Raw genomic sequence first — 20,923 nt, 5'->3', positions numbered from 1 at the left:
AGGACTAGGGGGAATGGAGCAAAGCTGGAGGTGGGGAGGTTCAGGCTGGATGTGAGGAGGAGGTTGTTGAGCATGAGAGTGGTGAGAGGCTGGAATGGGTTGCCCAGGGAGGTGGTTGAGGCCCCATGGCTGGAGGTGTTTAAGGCCAGGCTGGCTGAGGCTGTGGCCAGGCTGCTCTAGGGTAGGGTGTCCCTGGGCATGACAGGGGGGTTGGGACTGGCTGATCCTTGTGGTCCCTTCCAACCCTGCCTGATTCTATCATTCTAGGTCAGATGGGACCTTGAGCAATCTGGGCTAGTGGCAGATGAACCTGCCCATGGCAGGGAATTTGAAACTACAGCATCTTTAAGATCCTTTCCAACCCAAATCTTTCCATGATCCTGTGAATCTATGAACTGATGGACTCCAAGTCAACACACAGCTCACCTTCCCCACCAACCACAAAAGTTATGAGTCCATGCATATGCAACAATTTCCCTACGGTGCAGGGAAATAATCTCAGCCCTTAATACAGTCCCTGAGAATATTAATACCTCCACAAAGACACATATATCCACCCTCCCCATTTGAATATATGAGCACACATCTACGTGCAGATAAACTTTTCCCCTGCCCTGCATTTCTGGGTTCTCCAAGTTTGACTTGCATCATTATCCCTTCTCTAGGATCAGGTTTGTCACCCATGGAAAAATCCTGCAACTGACCCAGAAATAGGTCTGGTTTCACTCAGCTGGCAGAGGATCACAGAATGCTAGGGCTAGGAAAGGACCTCCAGAGACCTTCTAGTGCAACTACCCTGCCAAAGCAGGATCACTTAGGGCAGGTCACACAAAAACACACATGAACAAAGAGGTTTTGAAAGCCCCCAGAGAAGGAGACTGCACACCTCTGTGGACAGCCCACTCCAGAGCTCTGACACCCTCACAGGAGAAGTTTTATCTCATGCTGAGGTGGAATTTCCTGTGATTGGAGTTTACATCTGCCCTGGTGAGACCCCACCTGGAGTACTGCATCCAGTTCTGGAGCCCCCATTGCAAGAGGGATGTGGAGATGACAGAGTGTGTCCAGAGCAGGTCCACTGGGTTGATCAGAGGGCTGGAGCAGCTCTGCTGTGAGGACAGACTGAAAGTTGGGGCTGTTCAGTCTGGAGAAGAGAAGGCTCCCAGGTGACCTCATTGTGGCCTTCCAGAATCTGAAGGGGGACTCCAAAAAAGCTGGGGAGGGACTTTTCAGGCTGTCAGGGAGTGCCAGGACTAGGGGGAATGGAGCAAAGCTGGAAGTGGGGAGATTCAGCCTAGACATGAGGAGGAAGTTGTTGAGCATGAGAGTGGTGAGAGGCTGGAATGGGTTGCCCAGGGAGGTGGTTGAGGCCCCATGGCTGGAGGTGTTTCAGGCCAGGCTGGCTGAGGCTGTGTGCAGCCTGCTCTAGGGTAGGGTGTCCCTGGGCATGGCAGGGGGGTTGGAACTGGATGATCCTTGTGGTTCCTTCCAACCCTGACTGATTCTATCATTCTATCCTATCACTGAAAAAGACTGGCTTCGTCTTCCTGCCATCCACCCTTCAGATATTTGTAGACATTTATCAGATCCCCTCTCAGGCTTCTCTTCTCCAGACTAAACAGCCCCAGGTCTCTCAGTCTTTCCTGACAAGGTATGGAGAGCCAAGCCTGCACACAGCCAGCCAAGCCTGGACACTCACATCTAGAGCACAAGCCTTGCAAGGAGCAGCTGAGGAAAAAGGGATTGTTTAGCCTGAAGAAAAGGAGGCTGAAGAGTGACCTTCAACCTCTCTATAGCTCCCTGAAAGGAGCTTGTGGAGCCAGGTGGAAGTTGTTCTTTTCTCCCAAGGAACAAGTGGCAAGACAAAAAGAAACAGCCTCAAATTGTACCAGGAGAGATTTAAATTTCTTCTCATGTCTAATCTCTTTCCCAAAAGGGTTGTCAAGCCCCAGACTAGGCTGCCCAGGGCAGTAGTGGAGTGCTGGTGCTGAGGGACATGGTTTAGTGGTGAGCTGGCAGTACTGGGCTAACAGCTGGGCTTGATAATCTTAAAGGTCTCTTCTAAGCAAAATGATTCCACGATCAAGCCTGCACACTGCCACCCAAGCCCAGACACTCCAGAGTAACAAAAAACACTTTGTAGAGCACAGGCCAATGCTTCCCAGGGAGCCAGCCCACTAATGAAGCTCCTACAGACAGCACTGCTCAGGTAACTAATGCTACCACAGTTATCCTGGACAACAAAATCACCCCAGACCTCATCATCACACACAGCTCTGTCTCTCTCTTCTGGAAGCTCCCATGTAAGGGCTCACACACTCCAACATGAAAGGCAGAGACATCAAGCAGTGTGCTCAGGTGGGCAGCAGAGCCAATGGCATCCTGGGCTGGCTCAGGAAGGGTGTGGCACTGCTCAGGTCACACCTTGAGTGCTGTGTCCAGTTCTGGGCTCCTCAATTCAAGAGAGATGTTGAGGTTCTGGAAGATGTCCAGAGAAGGGCAAGGAAGGTGGTGAGGGGCCTGGAGCACAGCCCTGTGAGGAGAGCCTGAGGGAGCTGGGGGTGTTTGGCCTGCAGAAGAGGAGGCTCAGGGCTGACCTCATTGCTGCCTACAACTCCCTGCAGGGAGGCTGTAGCCAGGTGGGGTTGGTCTCTTCTGCCAGGCAAGCAGCAAGAGAACAAGGGGACACAGTCTCAAGTTGTGGCAGGGGAGGTCTGGGCTGGGTGTTAGGAGGAAGTTGTTGTCAGAGAGAGTGATTGGCATTGGAATGGGCTGCCCAGGGAGGTGCTGGAGTTGCTGTGCCTGGAGCTGTTGAAACAGAGCCTGGCTGAGGCACTTAGTGCCATGGTCTGGTTGATTGGACAGGGCTGGGTGCTAGGTTGGACTGGCTGAGCTTGGAGGTCTCTTCCAACCTGCTTGATTCTCTGATACCTTTGAATGCTTTGATGAGGCAGGTAGCAATAGCAAGGTTACCCTGAGATGTTAATTACTTCCTATTTCAAATCTTTCTCCCTTCTCCCTCATGTTACTGCCTATTACCAAAGCAGATATGAAAATTTAAGTGATTGATGAAGTGACAAATTTAATGGCACAGGGTTAAGACTTTGGGTGGGGGGAAGTTGATTTTTTTTCCCCTTTAAGTTTCCTGGTGTTAAGAATAACTCATTTTCTAGCCTTAATTTTTTGTTAATGATGCTACTGCACTTCATACAGCTCAACAAGCTAATTTCCTCAATGAGCCTTCTAATGACCAGCAACAGAAAGAGGGCTTGAGTGAAGAGCTGAAATCCCCTCCTCAAAATAGTCCTCAAAGATTGTTCTTCATTAGGGTCCTTGCCACACTTACAGAAACCAGGCTGCTCCTCACAGAGCTCTCTAGAAGCCTGCAAATTCTGATGTAAATAGCTGTTGGGTGACAACAGCACTTTCAATTAGTACTGAAGATGAAGAATCACAGAATCAGTCAGGGTTGGAAGGGACCACAAGGATCAGCCAGTTCCAACCCCCTTGCCATGGGCAGAGACACCCTACCCTAGAGCAGGCTGCACACAGCCTCAGCCAGCCTGGCCTTAAACACCTCCAGCCATGGGGCCTCAACCACCTCCCTGGGCAACCCATTCCAGCCTCCCACCACTCTCATGCTCAACAGCTTCCTCCTCACAGCCAGCCTCAATCTCCCCACCTCCAGCTTTGCTCCATTCCCCCTAGTCCTGGCACTCCCTCACAGCCTGAAAAGTCCCTCCCCAGCTTTTCTGTAGGCCCCTTCAGATCCTGAAGTGCCACAAGAAGGTCACCTTGCAGCCTCCTCTTCTCCAGGCTCAACAGCCCCAACTCTTTCAGTCTGTCCTCACAGCAGAGCTGCTCCAGCCCTCTCAGCATCCTCCTGGCCCTTCTCTGGACACACTCCAGCATCTCCACATCCCTCTTGGAATAAGGGCTCAGAACTGGATGCAGGACTCCAGGTACAGCAGAGGGGGAGAATCACTTCCCTGGCCCTGCTGGCCACACTTCTCCTGATGCAGCCCAGAAAGCCAACCAGATCCTGGGCTGCAAGTGCACATTGCTGACTCCTGTGGAGCTTCTGGTCCAGCAGCACCCCCAAGTCCCTCTCCTCAGGGCTGCTCTCCAGCCACTCACTCAAATGCCTGCATTTGTGCTTGGCATTGCCTCCACCCAGCTGCAGGACCTTGCCCTTGGTCTTGTTGAAGCTCCTGAGGTTGGCTGTTCAGGCCTCTCTGGATGGCATCTTTTCCCTCCAGTGTGTCTCTTTCTGAAGGAGAATATCCACATCATCTCTTCCATGATGCCTCTTATTCAGTCAGACAGCACACCCCTCTGGAATTATCCTTTCTAAGAGGCCAAATCAATTCTGCTGGCTGCACACAGGCATAGACCCCATTGGGCTGATAGACACAAATACTCCCCCACTCAAAGGTGTGCCCAAAGGGGCATAGAATCTCAGCATGGCAGAGGTTGGAAGGAACCTCTGGCAGAGGGATTGGACTATATGGCCTCCAGAGGTCCTCTTCCAACCCCTAAGCTCTCCATCCACATCACTACCAGTGCCACCATATTGGCCTAAAGCATCTTCCAACTTTTGCTAACAAAGAACCTTGTCCCAAGGACACCCATTGCTGCCTTGGTCCTTACAAGGAGTTAACCCTCCTTAGCTTTAAAGCCCTCCTCAGTCACCCCCCTAGGCACTCCATTGGACCCTCATTAACAGTATGCCCACCATGCTTTCTGGGCTTACCACTATGACTTCTAACCCTGGAAGGTCAAATTAGCATTCTCTTCTGAGCTTTAGTATTTAAGGTTGAACAAAGGCAACAACAGCAGATACACTGCAAGGGAAGACAAGATGACACCAAAGGAAAAAGGAGTTCTGTGCTCAAACACCCATGGTCTCAGCTCCAAAGCTGTCCCCAACAGATGGCCCAGAAGCCTCGTGGATATCTAGTCAAAAACAACTCCAACACAATTTAGTAAGCCCAGAAGTACACAGAGAGCAGAGCCAGCACATTTTCTGCCCCTTCCAGTGATGGATTAAGGCAAATGCCATCATGGAGGAGCCCAGCCACTGCAGGTGCCTACAGCTGTGGGTCCAAACAAGCAGGCAGGGTTTAAGCCAAGACAGCCCACGCTCAATCGCACACAGATAACTCTATCTTCAGCAGCAGCTTGAATGGCCCAACAGCCCTGGGGACTCCACCCAGGTGCCAAAGCATCTGGGCTGTCCAGGACCAGAGCACTGCAGTGGAAGGCATGATTGCTTTGCAATCTACACATACAAGTGCAGGGAGAATGGCAGCCTTCCCTGCCTGGAGAAGAAAAGCCCTTGGGTCTGGTCCTCACACAGAATGGAGCATCAAGTGAAGTCATCCACAGATCTCAGAGCCACGTGCAGAGACACCCTGCCAGCTAAACTAGTTCTGCTTCCAGTCCTCTTGGGAAGTAAATGCATCAGTTGCCCTGACAGGCAAGAAGTGACACACACCAACCTTTAGTCACCACCAGCTAACAAAGTAGACCTACAATGCAGGGATGCTCCACTACCTTTTGGCCCCACTGAGGCTGGGGTGCACAGTAAGAGCCCCAAACTCCACAGGTGTTGCCAGCACCACAGACAGGTCTCAAAGAGCAAAGTTCAGCTCTGCCCATCAGAACTTGCTGGAGAAACATCCATTTGCTTTGGGGTCCCTTAGCTGGTGTGGGTTTCCCTTCTCAAATCCCTCACACTTTCTGCTGGAAAGAGAGGAGATGGTCTGCTCAGAGCAGTCCACTCTGAAAGGACTCCAGCTTGCTCTGGCAATGCACAAATCAGTTCCCCACAGCAGAAAGTCAAACCACAGGCAACAAAGCTCACCCATTCGGTGTCACAAGCCAGACTGGAATCCTCTGGCATGGAGGATTCCCATAGCATGGCCATCACAAGCCAGATTGGATTCCTCAAACATCCCATGGCATGGCCAAGAGACAGCTAAATGGCCAAGCAAGACTTCTTCCACATTTGTGCTCCCCAGCAGAACTTATGACTCGGTCAACAAAGTGAAAGAGATTTAGATGTCTCCAGCAGTCACCTTCTCATCACCCTCTCCTCCATTGTATTCAGCTGACACTCCTGCAACAGGATTGGGAACTCACTATCTGCAAGTCCCCACATCAGCAGGGTTTTTTGGTAAGCTCTCAAAGGCTTACCCACACTGTTCCCAAAACATGACCTATTTACTGTGCCTTGACCAGCTCAGCAAGAGCTGTGCACTGCAGAGGAGGCAGAAGCACATCCAATTCCCTGTCCATCATCTGCCTCACTTTCTGAGCACAGCAAAGCCAGGGGATGGAGAGAACAGCCTGGATCTCCTGGGAGAGCCATGAAGATGGGTAGGTTCAGGCTGGATGTGAGGAGGAAGTTGCTCAGCATGAGAGAGGTGAGAGCCTGGAATGGGTTGCTCAGGGAGGTGGTTGAGGCCCCATCCCTGGAGGTGTTGAAGGCCAGGCTGATCTAGGGTAGGGTGTCCCTGCCCATGGTAGTGGAGTTGGAACTAGATGATCCTTGTGGTCTCTTCCAGCCCTGACTGAGCCCATGATTCTATGAAGCTGAAGGGAAGGAACAAGGAGGCTTTGAACAGGAAACTCATCCCCACACTTGCTCTTACAATTTTGACCACTCTGTCTCCTGTCATGCTGATGTCCACACCTCCTCACAAGTGCTGCGCTCAGCATCCCCCAGCCATCCACCTCTCCACTCCACAGTGGCACCAAGCTGCTGAGTCAGGGAGCATGCAAGGCCTTCAGCCCCAAAACTCCACACCTAGCCAGGCTCTGAGTGCTGAGCCAGCACCGCTTGGGGCTGTGACTCCCCAGCAGCCCTGACCTCAGCCTTTGCTGAGGCAGAGCTTCTCTATGGCCCTGTGCTGTCATGGGTTAACAAGTGGGAGGAGATGCTGAAGCAGCCAACTCCGGGGAAGCCTGAGGCTCAGCATCCTACTGGGTGATGCTCAGAGGAAAGCATCTTGGCAAGCTGGTAGGACAGAGAGCTGAGAACCTCAGCTGCAAGCTCTCCTGCCCAAAATAACTAAGGGAATCAGATAGCAGCCAGCCTTGGCAGAAGCCTTAGGGGAGCCCAGCCTCCTCACCTGCCAGCTGTCCCAGGCACCTTTCCCAGCATCTCCTCGTGCTCACATTGCCTGGGGTGGGGTGGTCAAGCCTTGTGACTACACCCTGGCAGGTTTCCCACTCTGTCATACACTGTTCAACTTCATCAGGTTTTACAGAGGAATCATAGAATCAACCAGGTTGGAAGAGACCTCCAAGCTCAGCCACTCCAACCTAGCACCCAGCCCTGTCCAACCAACCAGACCATGGCACTAAGTGCCTCAGCCAGGCTTTTTTTGAACACCTCCAGGGATCAGCTCTCCAAATTCAGTCATAGACTTGTTTGAGTTGAAGGGACCTTAAAGACCACCTAGTTCCAGCTCCCCTGCCATGGGCAGGGACACCTTTCACTAGACCAGGTTGCTCAAGGCCCTCTCCAGTCTGGCCTTGAACACCTTTAGGGAGGAGGCATCCACAACCTCCCTGAGCAGTCTGTTCCAGGGTCTCACTACCCTCACTCTAAAGAATTTCTCCCTAGTCTGTTCCAGCTCAAAGGCACTGCCCCTCATCCTATCACTACAAAAACTCTTGTCCCTTTCAGATACCAGAAGGTCACTCTTAAGGTTTAAAGCAGGACATGCAGGACCAAGGTCTGGAGGAGGGACACATCACCCCCATCCCAGCCAGGCAAGCACAGCCCCAACATGGTGTGGCCCAAGAGCAAAGCTGAGACTGTGCTCTGAGCTCAGGTGCAGCGATTAAAGCCTTTCCCACCCTTTTAAGACAATATTATTCCAGTGATGCTAAAATGCTGTCGCTTAGGATGAAGGGGAAGTGGAATTGCACTCATCTGAACGGCCTCTTTTGTCATGCATTTTGCAAGGCACTGAGGCATGAAAGCTTTCAGAGAAACTGGGGTGAATCCAGCTAGGTGGTTAGAAGGCTAGTTACAGACCTGACATGATGGATCATCTTCATTTCCCCACTCCTGCCCTGCGTACAGCAAATCCATTTGCTGGGCAATTAGGCTCCAGCCGTTACATTATGCTAAGATGATGTTCCTTTTGTAGCTGTGGGGACCCCAACCAAGAGAAATCCAGAGCACTGTCTGCCCATCCCCACCTGCTGGGCTACTGGTAACCCCACCTGCAGCAATGCCACCTCTCCCTAGCGAGTCAGTGAGCATCACACATTGCCAGAGACCTCCAGCAACTCCCTCAGCATCGACATGCACACCAATCTCCTTTACCTGCAGTGCCCTAAAAGATCTGGGATTAAACCAAATGGCCTTTGGAACAAGTTTCCTTAAGGCAGTGAGCAGCACAATAAAGATGAAGTCTCCTTCCTGCAAACTAAGGGCTGGTCTAACCAGGCAGAACTCCTGCTTCTGCTGGAGATCCCAGCACAGAAGAGACATGGACCTGTTGGAACAGGTCCAGAGGAGGCCACAAAAATGATCCAAAGGCTGGAAGCCCTCTGCTACGAGGACAGGCTGAGAGACTTCGGGTTGTTCAGCCTGTAGAAGGCTCCAGGGAGACCTTCTGGTGGCCTTCCAGTAGTTAAAGGATGTAATAAGAAAGCTGGGGTCAGAGTTTTGAGCAAGGCCTGTTGTGACAGAACAAGGAGTGATGGTTTGAAACCAGAAGGGGGAGATTTACACTAAAGAAAGAGAAGAAATGTGTCACACTGAGGATGGTGAAACCCTGGCCCAAGTTGCCCATAGAAGTGGTATGTGCTCCATCTCTAGAAACATTCCAGGTCAGGCTGTTTGGGGTTGTGAGCCAGCTGCTCTAGTTGCAGACGTCCCTGCTGACTGCAGGAGGGGTTGGACTAAATGACCTTTAGAGGTCTCTTCCAACCCCATCATAGACCTGTGGAAAGGTTTCTTTCAGAGTAAGACACAGCAATCCAGCTGCTGGCAGCTGATCCAGGCTCTCTTGATGCCCCCTCTCACTTGTGCCACCACAACTCAAATGCTCATTATCCTTCCTCCTCTCCAGGCATCTCCCTTCTCTCCTGCAATCTCTTTCCCAGCCCCTTGCACCACTTCCTCCTTCTTACAGCTCAGGTCTTCTATCCTCTCTGGGTGCGCACACACACGCAGGTTCCCATTCCTCCTGGGTGAAATCACCCACTAGAGGGGCAGTCAAAGAACAGAATCAATCAGGGTTAAGGCACCACAAGGATCATCTAGTCCCACCCCCCCTTGCCATGGGCAGGGACACCCTGGCCTAGATCAGCCTGGCCTCAAACACCTCCAGCCATGGGGCCTCAACCACCTCCCTGGGAAACCCATTCCAGCCTCTCACCACTCTCAGGCTCAACAACTTCCTCCTCACAGCCAGCCTCAATCTCCCCACCTCCAGCTTTGCTCCATTCCCCCTAGTCCTGGCACTCCCTGACAGCCTAAAAAATCCCTTCCCAGCTTTTTTGGAGGCCCCCTTCAGATCCTGGGAGGCCACAAGAAGGTCACCTGGGAGCCTCCTCTTCTCCACACTGCACAGCCCCAACTCTTTCAGTCTGTCCTCACAGCAGAGCTGCTCCAGCCCTCTGAGCATCCTCCTGGCCCTGCTCTGGACATGCTTCATCAACCTTGGTGATACTGTGATACTGTGATCTCCACATCTCTCTTGTAATAGTGGCTCCAGAACTGGATGCAGTACTCCAGGTGGGGTCTCACCAGTCCACCTGAAAACTAGTCTCTTAGGACCTAAATGAAACAGATGGGCATTGATGATGTTTGGGGAGGAATTAATCAGCCTGGACCAGCAGCAGCACCAGCAGCTCCCTTGGCCCAATCTTGCCTAATGAATTCTCAGCTCTCAGTCTTAATAGCTCCTGACAAGACTAATTTACTCTTGTAAGTGATTAGAGGGGGAATGATCTCTTAATTGTTGCTTAAGATTCCTTTTGGCATGGCAGGCAATGAGCAGGGGCTGCTGGGTTTGGGGTGAGGCTGTGGCCAGGGATGCTGTAGGGAGGGGAGAAGAGGGCTGCATTGGGCTTTCACCTGGTGCCACAGTGATGAGCACATCTAACAGACCTCAGAAAAAGGAGGCAGTGTTTTCCAAGGCAGGAGGCATCACACTCTGTTCTGCTACTCAATCAGGATTTAAGGAAGGTGTTTCCAGATGAGAAGCTTTTGTATGGTTTTAAAAGTTAATAAGCCTAAGCCAGGAGCCCTCCTTCCCCTCCCCCCCCCAAAAAAAAGGCAGAGTCACAGAATGACAAAGGCTGGAAGAGCTAAAGCAGAGGCACTCACAGCAGGCTGCCCAGGACCACAGTGTTCAGCTGGCTTTGGAATCTTCTACAGAGGAGGAGACTCCACAACCTCTCAGGGCAGCCTGCTGCATACCCAAGAATATTCTGCTCCTGTCCAGATGGTACCTCCTGGGTTCCAGTTTGCATCCATTGTCCCTTGTGCTGTCATTGGGCATCATCTGAAAAGAGTCTGTCTCCATCCTGCTGTCCCCCAGCCTTAGCTATTCATACAATCAGCAAATCAGCCAGGTTGGAAGAGACCTCCAAGCTCAGCTAGTTCAACCTAGCACCCAGCCCTGCCCAATCAACCAGACCATGGCACTAAGTGCCTCAGCCAGGCTTTGCTTCAACATCTTCAGGGATCACAACTCCACCACCTCCCTGGGCAGCCCATTCCAATGCCAATCACTCTCTCTGACAACAACTTCCTCCTAACAGCCAGCCTAGACCTCCCCTGCCACAACTTCAGACTCTGTCCCTTTGTTCTCTTGCTGCTTGCCTGGCAGAAGAGACCAACCCCACCTGGCTACAGCCTCCCTTCAGGGAGCTGTAGGCAGAAATGAGGTCAGCCCAGAGCCTCCTCTTCTCCAGGCCAAACACCCCCAGCTCCCTCAGCCTCTTCTCACAGGGCTGTGCTCCAGGCCCCTCACCAGCTTCATTGCCCTTCTCTGGACACCTTCCAGCACCTCAACATCTCTCTTGCATTGAGGAGCCCAGAACTGGACACAGCACTCAAGGTGTGGCCTGAGCAGTGCTGAGCACAGGGGCAGAAGAACCTTCCTTGTCCTGCTGGCCACACTCTTCCTGAGCCAGCCCAGGATGCCATTGGCTCTCCTGCCCACCTGGGCACACTGCTGCCTCATCTTCAGCTCCTCTCTACCAGCACCCCCAGCTCCCTCTCTGCCTGGCTGCTCTCAGCCACTCTGTCCCCAGCCTGTAGTGCTGCTTGAGGTTGTTGTGGCCAAAGTGTAGAACCCTGCACTTGGCCTTGTTCCATCTCATCCCATTGGCCTCTGCCCACCCATCCAGCCTGGCAAGGTCTCTCTGCAGGGCTCTCCTACCCTCCAACAGATCCACACTTGCTCCTAGCTTGATGTCATCTGCAAACTTATTGATGAGGGACTCAATTCCCTCATCCAGATTATCAATAAAGATATTGAACAGGACTACTGATCAGATCCCCTCTCAGGCTGCTCTTTTCCAGGCTCAACAGCCCCAGGGCTCTCAACCTTTCCTCCTCAGAGGTGCTTCAGGCCTCACAGCAGCTTCCTAGCCTCCACTGGACTATCATCAGCTCTTTCTTCTCTCTTGAACTGGGGAGCCTAGAACTGGATCCAGTACTCCAAATGGTGACCTCATTAGGACAGAGTAGAGAAGGGGAAAAACCTCCCTTGACCTGCTGGCCACACTCTTCTTACTGCACCCCAGGAGACCACTGTCTTTCTCTGACACAGGAGCAAGGCTTCACTACCACCAGGAGCAAGCAAACACAGCAATGCTGCTTGTCAACATTTTTTTTTTCCAGGCTGATATTTCCCTCTGGTGCATCCTAACACAAAATCCCAGGGTGCTGATATACTTAAGAGTGAATTTCATTTCTGCACAGGGCAATACAAAGCTTCCCCCCACCCCCAACAAAAAAAATATAAATGTAATGAAAGAAATATAAAATTCCAACCCAAAGTAATTCCAGGAACAATTTTACTTGCACTACATCTGAATGGAAAGCAGGCTATCAGAAACCTGCCCCCATTTTCTGCCAAAGCAGGACTTCAGTCCAATTCCCTTAAGGTATTTCAAGCTCAAGTGCTTCGAGAGCCCCGTACTTGGTGAGGAAGTGTTTCCATTAAGCTGTTCCCAGCAGCTTCTGCACAGCTGTTTCCTTCCCTGGGATTTGTCTGGGGCACATCCAGCACTCAGTGTAGGGACATCAGCAATTCAAGGGCAGGGAGCACACAGCCAGCAAAGCAAAGCAAGCTGGTGTGAGGTGACCTGGAAGGGGTGGACCTGCTGAAGGCAGCTGTGAAAAATGACATGGATGCAAGTCATTGGTGGGGGGGGTGGGGGGGGGGGGAAGAAAAATCACAGCTAAATTACAATGGAATCAGGTTGCTCCTTTCCTGACATTGTTCACAGCTTGTCTACTGCAGTGCTGTGACTACAGGCACCTGAGCAGCACTTCTCAGTATTATTTCCCAGAGCAAATAAACCTACAGAATCATAGAATCAGTCAGGGTTGGAAGGGACCACAAGGAGCAGCCAGTTCCAACCCCCCTGCCAGGCCCAGGGACACCCTACCCTAGAGCAGGCTGCACACAGCCTCAGCCAGCCTGGCCTGAAACACCTCCAGCCATGGGGCCTCAACCACCTCCCTGGGCAACCCATTCCAGGCACCCATCACTCTCATACTGAACAACTTCCTCCTCACAGCCAGCCTGAACCTCCCCACCTCCAGCTTTGCTCCATTCCCCCTAGTCCTGGCACTCCCTGACAGCCTAAAACGTCCCTCCCCAGCCTTTTTGAGCATCACTTCAAGACAAAACTCTGCATGCAGCCAGCTGCAGGTCCAGCAAGCCAGAAGGATGCATTTCTGAGCAGAGCCCAGCTGCCGCTCAGGAGCTTCCATTCACCACCAAGATTCCACACCCTGCCTACTTGCTCTGACATTTCAGAGGCAGGGCACCACGTGCTGCAAAGAGTGCAAGAAAGGTGCACCCCAAAACCAGAGAGAAACCTCAGCTGGAAACCATCCTTGAGCCAAGCAATCACTAGAAGAGACCTTGCTCCCAGGATGACTTAGGTGCAGCAAGTGCTACAGGGTGCTCCTCAGGCTGCATGGTTGAAGGCAGCAGTTGATATGAGAAGGGGCTTTGGGTAGCCTCCATCCCAGCCACCCCCTGCTCCCAATCGATTCCTCCCACATTAGAAGTCAGTCAGGAGCCCTGATTGAAGAGCAGAAGTTTAATGGACTGAGAGGCTGGAAAGAGGCCGAGAATGACCAGGTCGATTTCTGCATTCACTAAAAACCAACCCTCAGCTAAAGGAAGAAAGGAAAATCAGCTACATCTGTCAATCAAAACAGAACCCATTTCCCCCACACACACACCTCTTTTCCAACATGAGGTTGGCACCAGCAGACCCCACGGGGGAGCACCCCACTTACCCACAGGAGTGTCCTCATTGATCAGCAGGTAGGTGTCGAAGAAGTAGTTTATGAAGTATGGCAGCCGATTGCCCTGACCTGGGAAGAGGACAAAAGCAAGTTGTTATTGCCATGTCATGGGAGAGGCTATGGGCACACTGAGATGCCTGTGGCACACCAAGCTTGTAGCTTGGCATCACACTGGTTCACACTCTGAACATGAGCCAGCAGTGTGCCCACGAGAGCCAATGGCATCCTGGGCTGGCTCAGGAAGAGTGTGGCCAGCAGGACAAGGGAGGTTCTTCTGCCCCTGTACTCAGCACTGCTCAGGCCACACCTTGAGTGCTGTGTCCAGTTCTGGGCTCCTCAATTCAAGAGAGATGTTGAGGGACTGGCATCAAAACCAGGGCTGTGCACATGTTTAAAGTGCTGTGGTCAAAATAGCTCATGCTCATTGATGGGGAGTCCCAGGAAAGGAAGAGGAAGGACAAAAGAAGAAGAGCTGTGTGCAGCTTGTTCTAGGGTAGGGTGTCCCTGCTCATGGCAGGGAGGTTGGAACTAGATGATCCTTGTGGTCCCTTCCAACCCTGACTGATTCTATGATTGATGGGACAGTGAGCAACCTATCTAGCTGGAGATGTCTCTGCTGACTGTGGGGAGGGTTGGACAAGACAACCTTTGAGAGTCCCTTCCAACCCAATGAATTCTGTGATTCCACGGCCAGGCTCCAAGCAGATTCTCTGGCAAGGAGACTCGCTGGAAACAACAGGGTAGCTCTTAGAGGCTTGTGATGCAAGCTGAGCTAAAGCTCAAGTACATCAAACTGCCAGCAAAGTGGCAGCACTACAGCCTCTCACAAAGCCCCACCACACCAGATGCAGGTCCAGTCAGCACCACCTCCATCCCTACTCAAGATGTGCTGCAAGACCAAAGACATTGCTGCAGGCAAAGGGATAGGAAAGCCTGGATGAAATCAGGTGCCCAGGTTTCTCTCTTAACCCTGCTACACTTTGCCACCACCCTCAAAACATGTAGATGGGGCACATAGATGCTTTAGTGGGCGTGATGGTCCCACAGTTCTACGCCTTGTGCTTTAAGCATCTTGCCTTAAGACACCAGAACCAGACCAAATTTCACTACTATCTTGACCTGGACAGAGAGAGAAGTTCTCAAGACCTTTTAAGCAGAGGTCCCAGCTGTGCTTCCACACAAATCTGCTCAGCACCCTTGAGGAACCTACTCAGGGGCATAGAACAATCTGAGCTCCTCCAGGGCTTCCTCCCTTTGTAACACAAGGGGGATTTTCAGCAGTGACTTCTTTCCTGAGGCATCAGGTTTGTTAGGCACCTTGAGAAGTGGGAAAGAACTGGAGGCAGCACTCTTGCAAAGGCACATTTAAATCTCAGCCTCTGAAAAGAAAATGAGAAGGACCTCGACAAAATGGGTTATTTAGAGCTGATGGCATCACTGGAGGCTTCAAAGCACACACATAGCTGGCTGCTGTGCTGGCACCAACAGGCTTTGAAGGAGACAGATGAGGCTAAAATACTTCAAGCAGCCATTACCATAGGGGGCTGGCTTCTCAAAATGATTCTGCTTCAAAACATAGTTCTGGATACCATCAGGATACTGAAAATAAGTTATAGCTTCCAAATCCAGCTGCTTCAGGTGCTGGGAAGCATTTGGAGCACAGGTCTGGGAGCACAGGGCAGCTGCGTGTTGAACGAGGAAGGAGAGCAATCAGCACCCAAGAACTGAGGAAGCTGAAGGAGAGTCTGGAGGCAGGGCTCTGCTTTGGGTTGCAAATCCCACGATGAAGAGCAAAGGCTGTCACCATGCTGCTGAGCAGCCAGCATTCAGAAAGACAGCAGGTGACAGGAAGGAATGCAGAGAAAGCCTCTGGATGGTACCAAAGTGTAGGGCAAAAGACAAATGCTGTGATGAATAGAAACCATCTCCCAACAACTAAAGAAGGAAAGCTGTAACTGAAGGCAGTGCTCTATCAGCCCTGAGCAGTCTCACCACTCACATCACAACCAAACTCTTGACCAGGGAGAGTTGAGGAGAGAGATGCTGACACATTGCAAACACTCAAACCTTCATTGCTCTATTGCCCATCTGTTGTGTTCAGCCCCACACCCAGAGCAGCACCATGTACACACCAGCTAGAATCATAGAATCAAGCAGGTTGGAAGAGGCCTCCAAGCTCAGCCACTCCAACCTAGCACCCAGCCCTCTACAATCAACCAGACCACGGCACTAAGTGCCTCAGCCAGGCTTTGCTTCAACACCTCCAGGCACAGTGACTCCACCACCTCCATGGGCAGCCCATTCCAATGCCAATCACTCTCTCTGACAACAACTTCCTCCTAACAGCCAGCCTAGACCTCCCCCACCACAACTTCAGACTGTGACCCCTTGTTCTGTTGCTGCTTGCCTGGAAGCCTTCCTGCCAACCCCACCTGGCTACAGCCTCCCTGCAGGGAGTTGCAGACAGCAATGAGGTCAGCCCTGAGCCTCCTCTTCTGCAGGCCAAACACCCCCAGCTCCCTCAGCCTCTCCTTATAGGGTTTGTGTCACATAGGGTCACAGCTATGAGTGTGGTGACCAACCACACAGGGAGGAATAAGGAAGAAAGTTAGAGGAGGGCCACAAAGATGATCAGATGGCTGAAATACTGCAAGGACAGGCTGAGAGAATTTGGTCTATTCAGCTTGGAAAAGAGAAGGCTCTGGGGAGACCTTACAGCAGCCTTCCAGTACCTGAAGGGGGCTGCAGGAGGAGGACTGTTTATTAGGGCCTGTGGTGATAGGACAAGGGGCAATGGCTTCAGTCTAGAGCAAGATGGATTCAGATTAGACATTAGGAAGCAATTCTTTACTGTGAAGGTGGTGAGACACTGGAACAGGTCGTCCAGAGTAGCTGTGGAGACCTCATCCCTGGAAGTGTAGAATACCAGGCTGGATGGGGCTCTAGGCAAACTGGTTTAGTGGGGAGGTGTCCTTGCCCATGGCTGGGAGTTGGAACCAGATGATGTTTAGGATCCCTTCCAACTGAAGCCATTCTGTGATCATCTATAACAACTCACCCTCTCACCTCCATAGTGCTTGGGGCAAGTGGACAAATTTTAGGAGGCTCAGGCTGGGGCAAAGGACTTATCAGGTTGTCTTTGCAGCTTATTTTTCCCCTCTTCCAGAGAAGTGACAGGGCAGTAAACTGGCAAGGCTACACTTGATCCAATACCACACCAGGAGGAGATTGACTGTGCTTGTCAGTCACAGCTAAAGTCACCCACCGACTGCTTAATCAGGCTGCCAATCTGAGCAAGCCATCTTGAGGCTTTAAGGGGGAGGTGGGAACAGGGATAAAATAGCTTTTATTCCAAGGGGTATGGTGCTATCAACTGGACACATGCTCACCATTGTTTATCAGCAAGCACCACACAGGCACAGGCTCCCCCCCACAGCCCCCTTCTCCCTCCACCAGCACTGAGGGGCCCATTGATGCACCAATCCCAATTTTCACGGGGCTTTGCTGTGTGCTCTCAGTGTTTATGCACCCCTTGATATGCCAAAAACCAGCCCAAGAGCCACATTTGTTACACCAGAAGGTGGTTGTCCCACCAGCTCCCACCCAGCAGCCAGGATGAACTGCATGGTCCTCTGCCAAAAGCCTACATGCCAAGGGAAGACAAAAGGCATCATGTTCATAGGGTTAAACACAGTGATGGAAGGAAAGCTCTGCCTGAACTCCTGTCTGTCCCTCCAGCTGGAACCAGAAAAGAGGTTTTGTAGCTTGAAGGGGAGTTCTTTCCCATGTGGTGCATATTAGAGTGAGCTTGGGTAACAATTTTGCTGCTGAAAGCACAAGGAGAGCCCTGACAGTAAGACTTCCACTGCTGAACAAGCTTCTGGTTTCTACCCATGACTTTTTACCCACTCCTCCTAATTTCCTTTAGGTTTTATTTATAGGCCACATCTGTCATCACCAACAGCTGGAAGCAGCTGAGGTCCCCCCAGCAAGATACACCAGGAGAAACATATACCACCTCTGGGTTCATGAGTACTCTTTGCTCCTCCCAGCCTCTTTCTAGTCATAGAATCAAACAGGTTGGAAGAGACCTCCAAAATCATCCAGTCCAACCTAGCACCCAGCCCTGTCCAGCCAACCAGACCATGGAACTAAGTGCCTCATCCAGGCTTTGCTTCAACACCTATAGGGACAGCAACTCCACCACCTCCCTGGGCAGCCCATTCCAATGCCAATCACTCTCTCTGACAACAACTTCCTCCTAACAGCCAGCCTAGACCTCCCCCAGCACAACTTCAGACTCTGTCCCCTTGTTCTGTTGCTGCTTGCCTGGCAGAAGAGACCAACCCCACCTGGCTACAGCCTCCCTGCAGGGAGTTGCAGACTGCAGTGCAGTCAGCCCTGAGCCTCCTCTTCTCCAGGCCAAACACCCCCAGCTCCCTCAGCCTCTCCTCACAGGGCTGTGTTCCAGGACCCTCACCACCTTCCTTGCCCTTCTCTGGACACCTTCCAGTCCCTCAACATCTCTCTTACATTGAGGAGCCCAGAACTGGACACAGCACTCAAGCTGTGGCCTGAGCAGTGCTGAGCACAGGGGCAGAAGAACCTCCCTTGTCCTGCTGGCCACACTCTTCCTGAGACAGCCCAGGATGCCATTGGCTCTCCTGGGCACACTGTTGCCTCACCTTCAGTTACTCTCTACCAGCATCCCCAGGTCCCTTTCTGCCTGGCTGCTCTCCAGCCATTCTGTCCCCAGCCTGTAGTGCTGCTTGAAGTTGTGGCCAAAGTGTAGAATCCTGCACCTGGCCTTGTTCAATCTCATCCCATTGGCCTCTGCCCACCCATCCAGCCTGGCAAGGTCCCACTGCAGTCACACCACTCTCTCCCAGGAAGGGCCACCAGATGCTACATGTCCTTTTTTTGACTGCAAGGTAAGTGGCTGACCAGGAGGCACAATGTGCAGGTCCCCAGGACTGCATCTGATGGAGGTGGGTGATCTGCTTACCCCCTTCCCCCCCCCATCAGCACAGTGATGCTTCTCTGCCTTCAGATAGTCAACAGCAGATCCAAACCACAGAGCAGATATTAACCTTGTACCTCACTAACACAAGTCTCTCTGCCTCCAAACACACATCAGGAGGTCTCAAAGACAGCAGATATTACCACAGCATCTCCCAGACATGAGCTCCAAGTAAAGACAGCAGGGTAGAGAGATAAACACAGTACTAGACAAAGAACACTATGACTTACCCAGAGAGACCAGCTCCAGGAGCAAGAGGGGAAGCAGAAAGTTGCCAGCAGCAGTGTGACACTTCATGGTTCCTGCCAAAGAAGAAAGGTAGCATCAAGAGCAGTGCTTTATGGACATTACTTTGGCTACCACAAGCAGGTTTGGGGATCCAACCCCACTCCAGCTTACACCTAATGCCCTGGCACCACAGAAGAACACACATTTTTGTTAATGCTTCCACAAGACTCTTCAACCAAGAGTGTCACCACTGCTTCCTTGGTTTGGGCAGCCCAAAGCATCCTCCTTAACAGCTCCAAACTGAAACCAGGATTAACTTGGTGTAGTTGATGTGCTTTTTGTTTTCCACTTTCCAGAGGGTATTTGCTTATCCTGCTCAAGGCATTAAAAGCCAGGGTGACTTCTGCAGTCAGGATGGAAGCAGAAGCAGCCCCAACTCAAACAAGCTGCTCAAGCACCAAGTGAGATACTGAGGGTAAGAAAGAGCAGCTGCAACCCAGGGGTGATGCAGCAGTGAGCCATCAGCACTGAGATTTAGGATCTTTTGGCAGAGAGATCTTTGATGTTCAGAGAAGGGTGACAAAGCTGGTGAGGGGCCTGAAACACAAACCCTGTGAGGAGAGGCTGAGGGAGCTGGGGGTGTGCAGCCTACAAAAGAGGAGGCTCAGGGCAGACCTCATTGCTCTCTACAGCTACCTGAAAGGAGGCTGTAGCCAGGTGGGGTTGGTCTCCTCTGCCAGGCAAGCAACAACAGAACAAGGGGACACAGTTTCTAGTTGTGCCAGGGGAGGTCCAGGCTGGGTGTTAGGAGGAAGTTGTTGTCAGAGAGAGTGATTGGCACTGGAATGGGCTGCCCAGGGAGGTGGTGGAGTTGACATGCCTGGAAATGTTGAAGCAAAGCCTGGCTGAGGCACTTAGTGCCATGGTCTGGTTGATTGGCCGGGGCTGGGTGCTAGGTTGGAGTGGATGATCCTGGAGGTCTCTTCCAACTTGATTGATTCTACGATCTCTTTGGGAAGCTTAACACAGAATTCCTGAAGAGACATCAGGATTTAGGAGGGCCAAGCACTGCTTTTCAAACCACCCAGGTGGTTGCAAATCTGGTGCTACAAGAGCAATCATGGGCAGGCAAGCTTGCAAACATGTCCACATCCCACTCTGTGGTACAGCACACAACTCCTCACTTGCCAGGACAGTGAAGAAAAGGGCAAGAGGCAGCTGCTTAGCACATCCTCACATGCATTCCAGAGCATTCAGCATGAGGAACCGAGGTCACAGAAGGATCAGCCAGTCCCACTTTGCAAGTGAATTCCTACAGGATAGTATTTTAAAACATTCCACCCCAGAGGCAAGCTTAAACCATCTCTGCTACACAGCAGGAACTCCCAGGCAGCTCTCACAGAGCCTGAAGCAGACAGGATGACTCAGTGACCCATCTCTGAAGCTCTCCATACAATCAAAGAATGGGTAGGGTTTGGAAGTCACCTCTGGAAATCACAGAGTCCAACCCCACTGCCACAGCAGGATCACCTAGAGCAGGTTGTGCTAAGCAAGTATGGAATGTCTCCAGAGAAGGAGACTCCACAACCTCTTTGGGCAGCCTCTTCCACTGCTAACAGCATCCTCACATGAGAGAGGATTTCCTCATGTGGAGGTGGAACTTCCTGTGGTCCAGTTTGTATCCAATGCCTCTTACCCTATCACAGGGCACTAGTGGAAAAGAGCCTGGCCCCTTCTTGACAACCACCCTTCAGATATTGTGTAAACATTGACAAGATTCCCTCTCAGACTTCTCTTCTCCAGACTAAACAGCCCAAGGTCTCTCAGACCTCCCTCATCAAACAGATGTTCCAGTCCCTTAATTGCCCTCACAGCCTCTGATGGACTCTCTCTGATATTTCCCTGCATCTCTTTACCTGGTGAGGCAAGAACTGGACACAATACTTCAGACACAGCCTTACTGTGGCAGAGTAGAAGAGGAGGAGAACTTCCCTCAACCCTGTGGTCTCACTCACAGAACCAACCAGGTTGGAAAAGACAGTCTCAAGTTGTGGCAGGGGAGGTCTAGGCTGGATGTTAGGAGGAAGTTGTTGTCAGAGAGAGTGATTGGCATTGGAATGGGCTGCCCAGGGAGGTGGTGGAGTTGC

The 20,923-nt window shown here is 51.8% G+C and overlaps 1 protein-coding gene across 3 annotated transcripts in view; it reads right to left on the bottom strand.

Annotated features, from left to right (window-relative positions):
* The window catches only part of CDH23 (cadherin related 23), a 370,794-nt gene that overhangs the window by 330,061 nt on the left and 19,810 nt on the right, over positions 1-20,923 (bottom strand). For all 3 annotated transcript variants that reach the window (XM_064145069.1, XM_064145066.1, XM_064145068.1), the window contains exons 3-4: positions 18,779-18,850; positions 13,520-13,597 (exon numbers count right to left, since the gene is read on the bottom strand). In XM_064145069.1, the coding sequence (XP_064001139.1) occupies positions 13,520-13,597; positions 18,779-18,845 (145 nt within the window). In that variant the 5' untranslated portion in view covers positions 18,846-18,850. The remainder of the gene's footprint in view (positions 1-13,519; positions 13,598-18,778; positions 18,851-20,923) is intronic.

This window comes from Pogoniulus pusillus, chromosome 6, assembly GCF_015220805.1.
Source record: "Pogoniulus pusillus isolate bPogPus1 chromosome 6, bPogPus1.pri, whole genome shotgun sequence".
Taxonomy (NCBI): Eukaryota; Metazoa; Chordata; class Aves; order Piciformes; family Lybiidae; genus Pogoniulus; species Pogoniulus pusillus.
This window is presented reverse-complemented; position numbering and strand designations above follow the sequence as displayed.